Source organism: Paroedura picta, chromosome 6 (assembly GCF_049243985.1).
Source record: "Paroedura picta isolate Pp20150507F chromosome 6, Ppicta_v3.0, whole genome shotgun sequence".
Classification (NCBI taxonomy): Eukaryota; Metazoa; Chordata; class Lepidosauria; order Squamata; family Gekkonidae; genus Paroedura; species Paroedura picta.
This window is the reverse complement of record NC_135374.1, coordinates 91,020,643-91,037,312: the sequence shown is the minus strand read 5'-3', so window position 1 is coordinate 91,037,312 and position 16,670 is coordinate 91,020,643. Positions and strand designations below refer to the sequence as shown.

The following is a 16,670-nucleotide window of genomic DNA, read 5'->3' as shown; positions in this document are numbered from 1 at the left end:
ATAACAAAGGTTTGAAAGCTACCTATTTTTTGTGATTCCAGTGCCTGTTGGTCACTCTTAGCTGAAGAATCTGCCATGGAATTCTGCAATGCAAACAAAATGAGTTAGATGGGTAGCCTGATGAAACTCCTGCAAGATACACGGTTAGAGCTGCCTCTGAAAAAGTAGGACTTTCTGGCTGCTTGGGAACATTTCTATAGCGACAACAGGAATGGATGCCACTGAGTTGGTACTGAACTGGGGTGCTAAGTGCCAACATCTCAGCAAAGGTGCCAGCACCTGAGGAGTGCCAGCAGTGTGAGCCCACATTGTGCCTTGCTGGCTAGCTATACATAGGACTAAGCTCACAACATTGCTGTGTTGCCACCGTTATTGAGATTAAAGAGATCGGTTCAAAGTGGCATGGATAAATGTTACTTGGAAAAAATAAATCCAAACATCATTTGCCTTATTGAAAACAAACATTTTTCTATCAGCAACAGGTTTCATCGGGTAATCACTATTTTAAGTCATCAAGAAATTAATACCCATCTCCTCTACACTCATTATGCAGAAAAAGGAACCTTTGAAGCCTATAAGGAGCTTTACTCTTTTCCATTTAAAGTACATTTTAGCACAGTCTTTAAAGACAGTCTGCTGGACGTTGCTGGGCCCATTCTCCAACATGAAAGGCTTCTCCCTCTGGCAAAAGACTCCATATGCAGCTGACCAGAATAGTGAAGATCTAACCCACAGGTCTGAATTGAAGGCTGGTTAACTTCCAGATAACAAATCTGACCTCTAATCCAAGTACCAATCCTTTGCTTCTTTATTCAGGATTTAAAGCTTGAATGGTCTGTTTGCCTTGGTGAAAACCAAGCAAGAAGGGAAGACATATTTAATTCAGACTCTTTCAAAGAGCAGGCAAGCAGGCAAAAGAATGAACTGTATTGCTTTACGTGATGGGAAAGCAGCTAAAACGACTGACTAATAATAATGAAGTGCCATCAAGTCGTAGCCAATTTATGGCAACTCCTAGGATTACCAAGGAAAGAGACAAACAGAAGTGGTTTTCACTGCCTTCCTCTGTATAGCAACCCTGGTCTTTCCTGGCTGTCTTCTATCAAAGCACTAACTATGGCAGACACAAGCTCTGATGCATCCGGGCTAGCCAGAGCTATGCAGCTGCTAAAATGATTGCACACCCCCATTTTAAATACAATATCTATACATGGCACAGCTGGCACGTCAAAGAGAAAGAACCCATCTCTGCATCAGGGACATCCCTGGATGGCACTACTAGCCTTGGTTCTTCAGTGAATGCACATAATGTCTAAAGGCTTCCCCTCACACTTGTATAATCTTCTACAGAAGTATGGTGTAATTATAGTTACATATTGCCCCTACTTCCGAATTATGACAATGCCATGGAGGAAACATTAAACTCAACAATTTTACAACAAGCAAACTCCACAACACATGCAGCATACGCAACTGCTGTGTGAATAAGTGCCTCAATAACAATACGTTTACAAGGGGCTACAGGGTGTTCAAATGAAACAGGAATCCTGCAGTGGCAAGTAAAGTATTTAACCACATTTATTCCAGCAGAAGCAGCACTGGAGCACATATCCATCAGGTTGATGCATTGGATAAAGGTTGTGGGGAAGGGTGTTACAAAAAGAACCAGTAACCAATCCAAGCTTATGCTGGAATGGATTCTGTTAGTCTTCAAGAAGTCAAAAAGACTCCTGTTTTATTATTTATTTAATTAATCTGGAATTATTATAATGGGGATGTCAAGTTATATTATGTTTCCTTTCATGTATCGGGGCCCAAGACGCAACAAATGCCTGATTTCAACTGAAAGGGTCTTGAAGTATGAATCTGAGTATATCACTAACAGAAGACTAACCTTAAGGAAAGAAAGCTCCTCTTGCACCCTTCTCAGCTCAGACTCTTTCTGATCAAGAGTTAAGGTTAGATTCTTCTTCTCTTCTTCTAAAGTTTTTTCTTGCTCCTTCAGTTTACTTTCACAGTCTGCAAGTTTTTCAGAAATATTTTCAACACAAGCCAGGAGGCTTTGGTTCTCGGCCTTGACTTTTTCACCGGCATGGTTCAGCTCTTGGATATCTAGCTGCAGGGCTTCTTTTTCTGACAAAGCCCCTTCCAGTTCCTCTCTCAAAAGGAATTTTTCTTTTTCCGAGTCATCCAGTAGAGATCGCAGCTCTAGGCAACAAGCTGTGTTTTCTTCCTGGAGCCTCCTGATCTCCTCCTGTAAGTGAGCCTGGGCATCCTCCAGATTGTGCTTCTCTTGCTTCATTCTTGCTAAGGATTCCCTGGCCACTTGCAGGAGAGCAATAATGTCACACTGTGCGTTTTCATCTGGACATTCAGATTCCATCAATTCAAAGAAACTGCACAGCTGACTGGCAACTAGGGACCTGAGGGACTTTTCCTCACCAAGGAGCTTCTCTAGCTGGTCTCTGCCCTCACTGGCCAGTTTTAGTTTCATTTCTAAGCCACCCACTTTCTCTTTAAATGCCAGCCATTCCTCTTTTTCCAATGCCATGCTCTGCAGCTTCTTATCAACACCATCTCTTTCTTCCTTTAGTTTGTTACTTTCATCACAAAGGTTCTGGACTTCAGACACCAGACGCTCTCTGTCTTGCTGAAGAGCTTCCATTTGTTGCTCTAATTCTCGAACTTTCTGCTGACTGTCTTCTTTTTCTCCTGCAGCGCCTCTCAGTTTCTCTTTTAATTCCTCCACCTGCTGTTCCAATTTGTGGTTGCAAAGCTGGAGAGTCTCAGCCTGTTGCTGAAATCCCATGACCTCTGCTTGCTTCACTTGGCACCGTTCCTCGAGGGTTTTGATCGTCTCCATGGAGCATTTGACCTCATCAAACACACTGCTGTTCTGAGAGCAAAGCTCTTGCTCCTTCTCTTCCAGCTCCTTGACAGCAGCATCTCTTCGATTAAGAGAAGCAACGAGTTTCTCATTTTCCTCCCGAAGCTCCTGGGCTTTAAGTCTGAGCTCTTCCATCTCCTCTCTTTTGCAAGACAGCTGTTCCACCTCTTCCTGAAGATGGTTCACCGTCTCCAGAAGAACATCCTTTTCACTGAAAGCAGCCCTAAGCTTCTTCTGTAGTTCATCAACATCCAAAGCCTGCTGCTGCTTCATCGATGCAAATTCTCGGCTTATCTTGCCAGCTGATTCCCCCAATTCGGTTTGTAGGGTTTCCATTGTTTCTCTCAAGCTTTCATAGCTATCAATTGCTTCCTCTTTTTCCAAGATATACTTCTGACACTGTTCCTTAAGATCTTGGACTTCCTGAGCCAGTGATCTGTTTTCTGTCTCTAAACTTGATGACAATGTTTGCTTGAGTTCGCACATTTCTTTCTCGTGCTTTGCCGTGAGATCTTGAATTTCTAGGCTGTGCTCTTGTGCAATTTTCTCACACCACTCTCTCATGCCATCAAGATCCAATTTTAGTTTTTCTATTACACAGCAATGATCTTCTTTGGCAAGCTGCAGTTCATTGATTTTGAACTCCAAATCCTCCCGTTCATGAAAATATTCATCTTTCACATGCTGGACTTCCATTTCTAGTTTCGTCTTAACGTTATTCATATAGGTTAATTCATCTTGCAATATACTGTGTTGGGATTCCAGTTCTTTTAGAGCACTCTCTAAGTTCCTGGCCTTTTCCGTTAGTTCTGGCTCTAGAGATTTATTACCATGCTCTGTTTGGTTGTCTTCATTTGCCGTTAAAGCTTGTCTTAAGCACTCCAGTTCACATTCATACTTCTCTTTGCAGGCATGTAATTCATTCTGCAGGATTTTCTCTTGCGCCTCATTCTGCTCTCTCAAGTCCTGCTTTAACTTGTCTACCTTATTTCGTTCTTCTTCACATACAATAGCAGAAGCTTCAAGCTGGCACATCAAATCGGACACCTCTTCTTGGTGTGAGGTCTTCAGTTTCACCAGTTCTTCATTTAATTTATCCAGTTCATTTTGGTAACCCCGAGAATTGTTTTCAATAACATTTTGCAGACTGGTAATTTCTTTCTTCTTAGCTTCATTGCAGGCTCCCAACCGCTTCTCCAGATCTGAGATTTGTTGCTCATATACAGTTTTTGTTTGGTGGACCTCTTCCTCTAGTCTTTTGATTTCTTCTTGCCAATTGCTATGACATTTAAGTTGATCCATTAGCTCTTCCTGTTTCCTCTTTTCTTCATGCAGCTCCTTCTGCAGTACTGTTAAAGTTTCTTCATATCTGGACTGTGCTGTTTCCATTTCATTTTTAAGACTTTCAGTCTCTTTCAAGTAACTGGTGCTCAATTGCATGAGCTTCTTCTGTGATTCTTCATCCTTGACAACAGCAGCCTAATTGGGAAAAAGAAAAAATAAGTAGCAGTATCGAACACATATACTTTAACAAGTTTATAGAGTACTCTGCGCTTGACCCCCACTCAGGGCACCTGTCCTGCCCCTGACTGCGTCCTCCTCCATCTGGCTTGCCTGTCTGACCAGTGGCCAGCCAATCACCTTCTGTCCCCCACTCCTGGCCACCCCCTTCTCCTTCCACTTCTTTCTGAGGCTTGGAGGCTGCAGATCCTCAGGGCTGTCCCTGCCGGTGAGTTCCCTTACAGCTTCCTGTAGCCTTTCCAGGTCCTGAGAGGAGGGAGAGGACATTTGCAGAATTCTTCCACCCCCCCCCCCAATCTAGCGCCCACTGTATTCCTGAATAAAACGGGCTTGGTCCCTGTTAACTAATATTTTAAGATTTAATTTCAGATTTCTATAATCCTACACCTATTACATTATTAGGTGCATCATCTTATTGACTGCAGTAACGACATGTTACCTACCTTGAGTCTGTGAGAAAGGAAGACTGATAAATAAATGTGAAAGCATGCCAGCTTCATTATTTCTGGTGTGTGTGTGTGTGTTTTGGGTGGGGGGGGGAGCTTAGCTACTGTTCTGAGAAGAGCTCCTCTGTGCTTGCCAATGGCAAACAATGAACCAGAGATGCAGTCAGGATTTCCCATCCACTGGGTGCTTAGGGGAGTCATGGACAGTACTGAAGCCAGGATATCTCATAACAATAACAGTCAGTGATCGTGTGCATCCTAGATCCTGGTTTTGCTGACTAGCCATGTGGCAATAAGCCATGCTTTCACATTATGTCTAAACTGAGCTTATATAGTACCTCTGCTTCTTGTTGTCTTTTCACATTTTCTTTTTTCAGAGTTAGATACTGTTGCTGGATTTCTGCTTTTTCGAGAAGAAGAGCGTCCAATCTCTCTGTGAGGGCCTAATTTAGGAAGCATACAAGAGAGATTAGAAACTGCAAATAAACACCAGTGCTGGCTACTTCTTGCAGGCATCTCACTTCACTTCCACTCCCCCATGCCGCAGAAGCATGAGCAATCTACCTCGCCCCCTCCAAAAAAGGGTCAAAATTTTTAAAATGCACTCAAGCCTCTGTAGGATACTTTGGAGAAAGGCTGGCTCCTATAGGACACTGGAAGTGCTCATCTGGACCAGGGCCTGCTTTAGAAACATAGTAGTCCTCAAAGAATTCTGGTCCCTAGAATCCATTAAAGTCCTTAGTGTACTAAATAATAAACATTGTATATCATTGTATGTAAAGGAGCCAACTGTATATTTAATATTTCATTTCCTGTATTGTATGTATGCTGTTCTATATCTGCCTGACCACTGATAAAGGCAGCCCTGCCAAAACACATCTGGTCAGTGGAGGCTTTAGTAGGAATGTGCACTTGGATTTTAATGAGGCTATATTTTAAGCCTTGGGTTTTTACTTTTAATAAATATTAATATTCAATTTTACATTACGTTCTACCTTACAGAGGCTTGAGCACATTTTGTTTATTTTGATCCTTGGGTTCTTGACTTGGTTTCTCCTTTCTGTTGTGGGCATGAGCAATCTATCCACCTGTTTTAGTACTGGGGTTATTCAATTACATCAAATCAGCAGAAAGACATTCATCACATAGTTAACTCCAATTATTTCCTCCCACACAGACTGTTCTTGATGAGACAGCACTGACAAAGATGACTTGACTGCCACCATGCCTTGCTAACCCTTCTACTTTTACTTATGGGGAAGGAAGCTGGGAGCATTAGCAGCCTCGGGAAACCAAGTACAATCTCAGCCTGTCAAAAATCTCTGAACAACCCAGAGCAGTCAGGCTGAATTCAGCTCTCCTACACATGAAATCTGACAAATGACCTTCAGATGTAGTGTAGGACAAGATCAAAATTTATTATTAAGATACAACAGACTTGGTGTAGATGTGCTATCAGGGAAGCCTTCCTACAAAGGAAAGGTTCATTCTTCCTCCATCTACTGGTAGAATGGAATTCTGGACCTAACCTCTTGTGATAACTCACTGAGTCTAAAGCAGAGAACAGATTCCTGTTCAGTGCCAATACTTTTATGATCAGCAGCTTTTTACACCAAACCAAGCAAACATCTGAAAATGAAATAAGCTGCTGGAAGAGCACCTGCAAGTTTCAGCAGGTGTTATTCTGTTCTTATAAGTAAAAGATGAAAGTTCCTATACAAGTTATTTTAATAGAACTGTACCTCTTATATTTTTGTTCATAGATTAATGATCTACCAAGCAGCTAAGAGGAGAAGTCTGAGCCACAGGATGCAAGCAGAGACTGCTCCCATTATACTGAACACTGTTATTTTTGAGAGATGTAGCAGCCTTGCACACTACATGAGACATAAAATGGGGTTGTTCCCACCTGAATAATATCATCAGTTCCTCCAGCAGCAGGTTTTGCTTTCAGTTCTTCAATCTCCTTTTCCAATTCTAGAAGGGGAGAAGTAGATCTCTGAATCTACTATGTCAACAATTGCACAACAATGACTACTCTAGTCTAGATATAAATAACAACTACCGGAAAGTAAGACCTGCTTCAAAGTTTTCCTGGAAGCCCAGCTAATGTTCCATTGTCATTTTCCACGGCCAATGCATACAACTCAAAGACAGTTTATGCATTGGGAACTTCACTGCCCCAGCTCCCACGCAGGAGCACAAATCGGGGGCGGATGAGGCGCATCAAGCCAAATGCTTCTCCATGTGGGTGCAGGAAGAGGTGGGGCAACTTGCCATGACTAAAACTCTAGCCTACAGCCCGGCATGAAACCTCTAGTGCATAAACGGTCAAAGAGAAGACGGGAGGGAAGAGACAAGAGTGGCATCCTATGAGGTAAGGACAGAGCGATGTGACATTTCCAGACTGGACAGCAACCTCAAAGTTCAGTCTGCAGCCATTTAAGCATCACTGTTTTCAATGGGAGAATGGCCAGGTCAGACATCCACGGTGGCTGCATTGTGACAAACTCCACTGAAACACCAAGTGAGTGCAAACACAGCATTTCTCTACGCTTATGCATACCCCTAACTCCACAGCCAGAGAATTACATTTCCTGACCTGATCAAGTTCTAATTCCCTGTGACATCCAAATAATCTTGGTGAAAGAGAACTTGTTGGCTCCACACAGACTGGTTGAATATCAATTTATATTTTGAGGTGCGTGTGTGTAGTAAATAATGCACCCATGTATTTGCTGGACTCCATTCACTGGGGCACCTGCATTCAGACTCAACTGGATCAAGCTGGGAAGTTCTCAGCACATAAAGGGAAGAGGCTGGTGGGAGGAAGAAAGGATGCACACAAGCACAGTAAGAAAATGTGTTTCCATGCACAGAGAGTTTAACTGGTGTTTGACTGGAGCTTGTTATGATGTCTGAACACAGGAAATTCCTAGGAATTTCAAAGGCTATGTTTTCAGCACTCTCCTTAGTTGCTGCTGTTAATGGCAGCCTATCAGGCCATTTCTGCTTTTTCTTCTCTCCTGCACACTGTCACACCACTTTAAGGTTCAATAAGTTACCTGCAGATCGAGATTTCACTTTCTGTAAAAGTACCATCTGCTTCTTTGCAAATTTGATGAGCTCTTCTTTGGGTAAATTATCCAGCTGTAAAATTCATAAACATATATCATAGTTTGAGAGCATGAATTTCATCATGCCATTTCATCATATTTCCACGCTATTTCTCTAACTTCTTCCAAGAAGGCCCTGTCAAGAACATCATCTCAGATGGAAACAAATTTGGCATCCTCTTGGCTCAGGGACCCAACACTTCGCTTCCTTTGGAGGCCAATGAAGACTTATTTTTTCACTCCACAAGGCCTTGGACACTGGACAGTTTTTAAAAGTTTCTTGTCTATTTATATGTGCTTCAAATAAAATTCGGTTTTTAGATAATAGTATTTAGGGTATTTAATGAGCATTAATGTAAACCGCCCTGAGCCTCCGGGGAGGGCGGTATAGAAATATGATTAAATAAATAAATAAATAAATAAATAAATAAATAAATAAATAAATAAATAAATAAATAAATAAAGCAAGCAAGCAAGCAAGCAAGCAAGCAAGCAAGCAAGCAAGCAAGCAAACAAGCAAGCAAGCTTCAATCTGGAAACTGCCTTGTGAGCTACACCACTGAAAGGCAACATATTTCAAATGAATAAGGTACATATGGAATTTTTATGGCTCTGCTCGTAATTTACTTCCACCCACAGAAACTTCACTCCCTTCAAAAGAGCCTGTGTCAACAAGGATATCCAAGAAATATGCTGAACTTTATAAGCACCATGCACCCATGAAGTTCTGTGACTGCGATCTGACACTGCTTCCCCTCACTAGACCTGCAAGACTTTCAGAACAGCCACAAGATTTTCAGGACCAGAGCATAAGGAGAGAGGAGGAGTTCTATTTTGGATGGATCTGGTCCAGACAGCCAGTTTTACCATAAGCCCGAGCATCTACTCCAGTCTCTCATGGTGAAGGTGGCCACTTATATAAGGGCAGGGAGGCTGCCCTGGTTTGGGCATTATAGAAAGCAGCTTTTTACCCCTGCTTCCCCACAAAACTGTAGCACTTCCATGTACCTCCAGAATTTTCACCATCTCCTCCTATTTTGCTTACTGCAACATTTTGGAAAAACGGTAGGAAAGCTGAGGTGAATGTGGATGGGAAAATCCAGATGTGTCCACATCTGTACTAGTTTCCCTGACCCAGTCCCTTGCAGCAGGTATTCCACCTTACCAAAGAGCCTTTTACAAAATCTGAATACCACTATACCACTGTCGCAATCAGTCTATTACATTCTCAACATTCCCAGCATTCATTTATCAAACCTAAGTTCTTTTAGTTGTAGAGATATCCATTTGTTTTTATATAATGAAAAGGGCTAGCGATTTGCTTTTGCTTTTTTTTGTGAAAGCTGAGAATTCAGAATATCAGGTAGACAAATTGGTATAATGCTATAATACTATTAAATTTCTGATTTTTTAAAAAATGAAAAAGACTGTGTGTATAGAAACTGTTGTCAATAAGATACTGGAGTAGGGAAAACATAGGGAATTTTCACAGATATAACAAGTGCCTGTGGCCCTTTAAGAATCAGAGAGGCAGCTAGGACAGCCACAGTTAATCCTTATCCATGGTTCCTCTATATATTTGTGAAACAGCCTGGGGGTTGGAATGTGTGCGGCTGTCCAAGTTGGAATAGGGCCAATCAGGGTGCAGCCAGCAAAGCAAAGCTGGCTGCACGGATTGTCCCTGCCCCTGCAGCTCCCGCCCTCCATCCCTGGACACTAGCCTCTTTGCTCTCAGACGCGCCTCAGTGCCTGGAGCTAGCAGCAGGTAAGAGGAGAGGGCCCTGGGCAAAGGGTCATGGTGGAGGGCCTGCTAACGATGGCCTCTTAGTCTGTTAAGCACAGCCTGCTAACAAGGGCCTCCAGGCCTGCTGACTGCCTGCTCTGTACGGGCCCTGCTAATGAGCTGGCCACCCCCCCCCCCCCCCCGCCCAACCCACTTGATCTGGCTGTAAGCTGTGGCCCAAAGCCACCTTCAGCTGCCTGGCTGGGGGCCAGGGGAGGGGACCCTTTCAATGCCCGTTCTTAGGGCTTTGAAGCTAATAAGTAAATAAATAAATGGCATACTTCAATCCAAGCGGGCAACCGCTCCACACAGACCCTGATCCTGAGTTGATCACTAAACTAAATTCATCTCAAATTAATTTTTAACCGTTATGCTGAAATGATAAACAATGGTTAAATGTCCTCAGCAGCATGCCAAACTGAGAAACTTAGGATAATCTTTTGCTTAGATTGCTGAATGCACTTTGATTTAACAAGACTAGCACAAATGAGCAATAAGGAAATGAAAAACCAAATATTTGAGCCAGATCTAATCAACTATTCTTTCAACAGGAGGAATTGGCCCCACCTGCTACCAGTAACAGCTGCTAATTGTACTTGCCAAATAAACTTGGGAAGCATCCAAACGTACATTTTCCAATTACTGCCATGATTTCTCTTCCTGGTAATAAAGCAAAGCCAACACATCCATCCTGACTTTTTTCTAAACAAAGCCACCCTACAGACAGAGGCTTACAATATCCTACTGCATATATTATACATTTTTTAAAAGAAAACTTACTTTTGACTTTCCTGTTCCAGGAGTGGAAGGAGAAGCTGCAGACTCTTGTCCACAATCTTGCGCCTGTAGTAAAAATACAAAAGCCTTACTTGTGTCTTCATTCCTACCTTTCTGATTAGATGTTCATAAAAGCAGCTCACATCAATCAAAATAATATAGCAAATAAAACAACATAAAAGAGTGCAGTCCACAACAGATAATATGCTGTCATTTTCATTCTAAAAACCTGACAGAAGACCTATACAATCCTAAAATCATTCTGTAAATTGCTTCGGAGAGCAGCTAAGTTTAATTCCAGTTGATGCCACACCACGATAAACCTCTGCACAATAAACATGTAGCTGCTCTGTTGCATGGTTGCCAGCTTTCTCAGTCCAACCTGGCTCTTCCGCTACTGAAAGCTGCTTAACAGAGAGCCATTTGATAAGTGCAGTTATACTGAGCATGGGAGCACTGCAAAGGAGACTGTGATTCCGCTGTCAATGCAAATTTCAAAGACACAGAAGCCTCAGTAAAAAGAGCTGAAAGCCCCGTTCTCCTAACTTTTCTTTGGAACTCCATTCCTGATGCGGTTCAGTAAGGGGTTTGGTTTATTTCGCAGCTGTCTCCCTGTTAGAATTATTGTTTTAATTAATATTTCTTGAATTTTTATACTGCCCTCCTAGAAGGGCTCCGGGTCACATACAAACACAAATTACAGTTCATACTAAAAATTATTCTCATTAACTTACATTATAAACATTTATTTAAAACATTTAAAACCATAATTAGCTGTCCGGTCTTTTAATTCCGACTCTCTCTAGATGTTCTCATGGGGCATTTATGATGGGAGTTCTAGAGGGGGCCCAGTTGATGTCAGGTAGCTAAGAATCTGCAATAACTCCTTATTTATTACCAACCACAACTGTTTTCAATACAGGACTTATGCTAGGAGGAAGCTGAGATGGTCCACTACTGTTTTCACAGTTGTGGTCTAGCAATGGGGGGGGGGGAAGAATAGTGTCCTTTGGGCTCACTATTAATTTATTTTAATATAATTCTAGGCCGCTCTTCTCCAGTGGCAGTCTCAGAGTGGCTAACAGTGGGTTAAAATTCCATACATAAATAAAGGCATTTACATTTAAAACCATATCAGTTAAAAATAACTATCTTAGAACATGCTCCATCACTGCGACCTGGGTGCAGATGGGCTGGATTTAACCACTCAGGCTTAAGATGGTAGGGGTGGAGAAGGCAGGGGGGTCCATTTAGATCAGCGGTCCCCAACCTTTTTATCACCGGGGACCACTCAACGCCTTTTACTGAGGCCCAGTGGGGGAGGGGTAGTTTACTCCTCTACTCTCAACCACTGATCTAACGCTCTCTGATCGCTATGGTAATGTTTAAACATCCCTTCAAAATAAGATACAGACACACCACAACAATGAACATAAGGAACATTTTATTTTCATGGAAATTTTAACTCATGACAATGACAAATCAATGGGAACCCTGAGCTTGTTTCTCTGCAACGAGATAGTCCCATCTGGGAGTGATGGGAGACAATGACACCCGAAGTGTGTTGTAAAGGGCTGGGGGGGGGGATGAAGTAAAGGGCTGGGGGGGGGGAGAGAAGGCGTCCTTCGGGTCCCACCTCCAATTAGTCGAAGGACCACATGTGGTCCACGGCCCACAGGTTGGGGATCGCTAATTTAGATGACAAAGGGCTACCCTTGGCCTCAACCATAAAACCGGTGAAAGGGTGCCATTTTACTGGCCCTTCAGAACCTTGACAGTTCCAACAGGGCCCAGATTTCTGCTGGCAACTCATTCTACCAGGCTGCAGCCAGAGCCAAGAAGGCCCTGGTTCTGGTCAAGGCTAGACACACTTCTCTGGGGCTGGGGGCCACCAATAGAAACTAGCTGAGTGAAGTACTCTTCAGAGGGTGTAATCAGAGAGATGGTCCGATACTAAGATACTATCCCCTGATCATTGCTGATGTGAGAGAAATCATTCTGACAACCTGGCTGGAGGACGTGTGTGACAAGTTGTATAGTTATTACCTGGAAAATCATGATTAATGCTGAAGCCAGGAGAACCACTAAAACATGTATCTAGGACTGGGATACTATTAGTGAGGCATACCATAGACAATATTATATATTTTGTCTGGGATGAGTTTATTCTTCTTTCAGCCTATTACAGGCATCTGTCCAAGCAGTCAGACTACTGCCTCACCTGAAGGAAAGCTGGAAGTTATCATCACACTGATGATAGCTCACCCAGGATCTCTAAATGACAGTAGTCAGTGGTTTCATAGGGCAGGGCGGATTCTGCACTTACTTTGTTTTTTACACACACAAACACACACGAAACGAAAATCTTTTACGATAGATTTTACATCTGAAACTGTTTGAAATTTTCATTTTATGCTTTGCAATTTTATGCCAATAAAGGTACTCTGACTCTTTGTTTTTTACATTGTCAATCCTGCTGAATTCAGATCAATTTGAACCTGGGTCTTCCTCCTACCCCCCCCCCCCAAATTGAAACAGAAAGTGTTCTGCACTTGAGCAGGGAGGGGAGCCAAGTGCAGCAGAAGGCTTTTTCTTTTCCTGAATGAGAGGAGGGGGGAGAGGATTGGAGACAGCAGCCTCACAGAGGAGGGGGAAATAAATCCAAGAGGCAAATCTCTGCAGAGAGAAGTATGGGCTCCTGGAGATCACAAAACGAGGGCAAAAATAAGTCTTGGGAGGGAAATCTCGCAACTGGGAACCAGAAAGTCTTTGAACTGGCATCCTGGCCAATCCTGGAAGACCTCTTTGCTTTGTCAGCATTGCAGGCATGGAGCGGGAAGTTAATCCGCGAAACGCAGAACATCTACACTTCTACTGGGGTCTTTAAAAGCCGGGTCTTCAAATATAGCAACTTATATCCGCTCCTGGATATTGCCGGGGAAAGGTAGGGTCAGTGGGGTCAGTCATGGATGTTGCAGAGGGAAAATTTAACGCACCCAAAATCAAAATCAAATAAAGTGCAGAGGGGAGGGTTTATTCGAGCTCGGAGAAGATAAAAAACAAAGTGCAGACTCGACCCAGGTTTCATAGACCAAGAAACAGAATTTAACTTTATGGAAATCTAAAGGATAAAAGCCATAAAGACAAATAACATCTTGCGGGAGAAGATTTTAACTTGACACTAAGGAGGTGTACTCTAAGCACACTTGGTGACTTCATGAGATGTGCAACCATTTTACAACTAACCTTTCAACCAAATTTCCTTTCCCTATTCCAACCTCCTTTTAATTCAAGTGACACTTAGAACTGTTTTACAATTAGCCCAGCATGATTTCACTCATATCTCCAAAAACAAACAAACCTCCATAATCTGGCAAGTCTATGGATCAGCAAATAAGGTTTCATATTCTGACAAGACAACATTTCGATGTCATTTTTTAGTACAAACTTTCTACACAGGCAGGACCAATGTTCACTACCCTGAAAGCACAGGACCCAGATACATTTTGTACACCAACTGGGCTCTAAAATGTCTCCCAATTGTCCCTTAATGCAGAGACTGTGTGGTTTTGGTTACTTTCTGGTAATTGCTGAGCACATGCTGGGAGGGATGTGACATTTCATATCAAAAGCTGAGGCTTGACAATCAAACTATATTTCCAGCACCAAGACTTGGCAAGCAGCACTTCAAATATACTGTTCCCTTTGCAAGATGTGGAGGTGGTGTGTTCCACACCAGAGTTCCAAATCCAGATTCATGTTGGAAGTGCCCCAAGAACAATTCTTTTAACAGAGGCCTGGCACACTGATACTTGGTATATAAAGAAATTCTGGCAAAGAGATAAAATGATGATAATATTACACTTATAATCATTTTATAGTAGTAAAAGTACTTCACATTCCATCGCACCAAGTTTACAATGGCAAGATTGTTATCTTCATAACACAGAGTTCATAAGACAGGTTTCAAAGGTAGTGACACACCTCAAAGCTACCGAAGTTTCAAAGACAAGATTTGAACAAGGGACTACAGGACCATTCCAAGCAAAGTCACACCCAATTAAGGCCAGTGAAACCTACTGTATAATTCTGTTTACAGTGGAACTGTTGGTCACTCTTCATCAGTAGTGGACACATACTTAGTCAGATCCCTGGTTCATCAGGTGTTCTTATATCACCCACTACCTGACACTTATTAAACTGGTGATGCCAGGAACTGAACCTGGGACTCTCTGCATAAAAAGCAGATGCTTTGCCACTGAGCCGAAGCCCTTCCCTGCATCAATTCATGAAGCTGCCTTAGAGATCCTTAACCTGTGGGCCGCGGACCACATGTGGTCCTTCGACTAATTGGAGGTGGGCTCTGAAGGACGCCTTCTCCCCCCCCCCTGACCCTTTACTTCATCCCCCCGGCCCTTTACAACACACTTCACTGTTGTGGCATGTCTGTATCTTATTTTGAAGGGATGTTTAAATATTACCATAGCGATCAGAGAGCGCTAGGGCAGTGGTTGAGAGTAGAGAACTACCCCCACACACACACCGGGCCTCAGTAAAAGGCGTTGAGTGGTCCCCTGTGATAAAAAGGATGGGGACCACCATCCGTCTGTCTCATTCATCAAAGTCAGAACTGTCTACCCTGCCTGGAAATTGTTCTGCAGGGTCTCCTTTTAACTGCCGTTGCCAGGGTTTGAAACCGAGGCCAACCTGCACACAGAGCAAAGCAGCGGCTCTTCCACTGAGCCACAGGCCCTCTCCCGTCTATGTGCTCCCAAAAGGCTTGGCCTGTTACCGCACTGGGCTGGCTGCTCGTTATACAGGGGCAGAAATGAGCAAGTCCTGACCGTCTCACGTGGGAGAAGTCAGCATCATCGTTTAATGGCGAGAGAAATACTGAGATTTCTGGAATGTGCCCCTGGAGGGCTGAGGTAGGAGGATGGGAGGGCGGGCGGGCAGTGGCGGCTCTTTCTGCGGCCAGGAGATCAAACCAAGCCGACTGACCCTCACAACCCGTGTCCACTTCGGGGCTGGGACTGCGCAGGCAAGGGGGTGCGGGGACGCCAAGGGTCAGATTGAATCCTCCCCTCCCTCCCTCTTTCTCCACCTCCGTTACCTCCATTGCGGGGCTGGGTCAGTTGCGGGGGAGGGGCGGGAAGGAGCGCCTGGCGCCCTCAGCCTCGCATCCCTCAGCCCCGGCTCTCGCGCCGCTTCCGCCTTCGTCACCCGCTCTCCGCGCGCGCTCTTCTCTGACGTCAGCGACGCCCGCCCGAATGCCTCCGAGGGAGAGTTCGGCCGAGCTTCCGACCCCGGTCTCCGCCCTGTTGCCCGGGCGACGCGTACTGGGGCGGGGGGAGAAGAGCGCCCGGCTTTCTTCCCGGCCTCTGCCGCTTCCCCCGGGCTCCTCCCGCGCCCTCTGAGGGAGGCTCGGCTCTTTGCGCCTGAAAACGCCTCCTCGAGGACGGCATGACGGCCAGCTTTTGAATCAGCTCCCCCGGGGAAGAGAAAATCCGTTGGCAGCTCCGGTTGTCTGCGCGCGCAGAAGACTTGTAGGGATCGTCTACGTCGCGTGTGGGTTCGCCGTCGAGATCCCCTTTTTTGCGCGCTTCTTTGTGTCTGATCTTATCTCTTCACTGCAATTCTTGCAGTGCGCTCGTATCCATCCGTACAAAACGAATGCGTGCAAGCTCGACTTTATAAATTGTCCCCCCCCCCGGCGTTTCTTAGTTCAGTTCTGCCTCTTGTCCCACCATGCCGACCGCGCTGTTTTCTGCTGCTCCAGACAGACGAACGCTCTATCTTATCTACCCCACAAGGCTGTTGTGTGGATGGTGCCTCCCCCCCCCCCCACGTCCAAGCTGCTTGCCCTGCCACTACTGTGAAAGGGTCATTCGACCCCCAAAGGGGTCCTAACCCCCAGGTTGAGAACCACTGCCCTAAAAGGAAATTCTAAAATGGAATTTCTTCCTTGGTTACTGGGCACGTTAGGTACGAGGTCGGTAAAATGAATACCCAGCTTGCTGGGGGTTAAAACGGTAATGACTGGGGAAGGCACTGGCAAACCACCCCATATTGCGTCTGCCAAGAAAACGCTAGAGGGCATCACCCCAAGGGTCAGACATGACTGAATGTTTGCAAGCACC

General features: G+C 44.3%; 1 protein-coding gene across 3 annotated transcripts in view; it reads right to left on the bottom strand.

The window, feature by feature from the left end:
• Nucleotides 1–15,806, bottom strand: part of GCC2 (GRIP and coiled-coil domain containing 2) — a 35,237-nt gene extending 19,431 nt beyond the window's left edge. The window contains exons 1-7 of one of the 3 annotated variants that reach the window (XM_077343617.1): nucleotides 15,644–15,806; nucleotides 10,534–10,596; nucleotides 7,920–8,004; nucleotides 6,764–6,831; nucleotides 5,193–5,297; nucleotides 1,895–4,366; nucleotides 23–83 (exon numbers count right to left, since the gene is read on the bottom strand). In XM_077343617.1, coding sequence (XP_077199732.1) covers nucleotides 23–83; nucleotides 1,895–4,366; nucleotides 5,193–5,297; nucleotides 6,764–6,831; nucleotides 7,920–8,004; nucleotides 10,534–10,596; nucleotides 15,644–15,649 — 2,860 coding nt within the window. In that variant the 5' untranslated portion in view covers nucleotides 15,650–15,806. The remainder of the gene's footprint in view (nucleotides 1–22; nucleotides 84–1,894; nucleotides 4,367–5,192; nucleotides 5,298–6,763; nucleotides 6,832–7,919; nucleotides 8,005–10,533; nucleotides 10,597–15,643) is intronic. The other 2 variants (XM_077343616.1, XM_077343615.1) reach the window with 2 other exon arrangements.
• Between the last annotated feature and the right edge of the window lie 864 nt (nucleotides 15,807–16,670).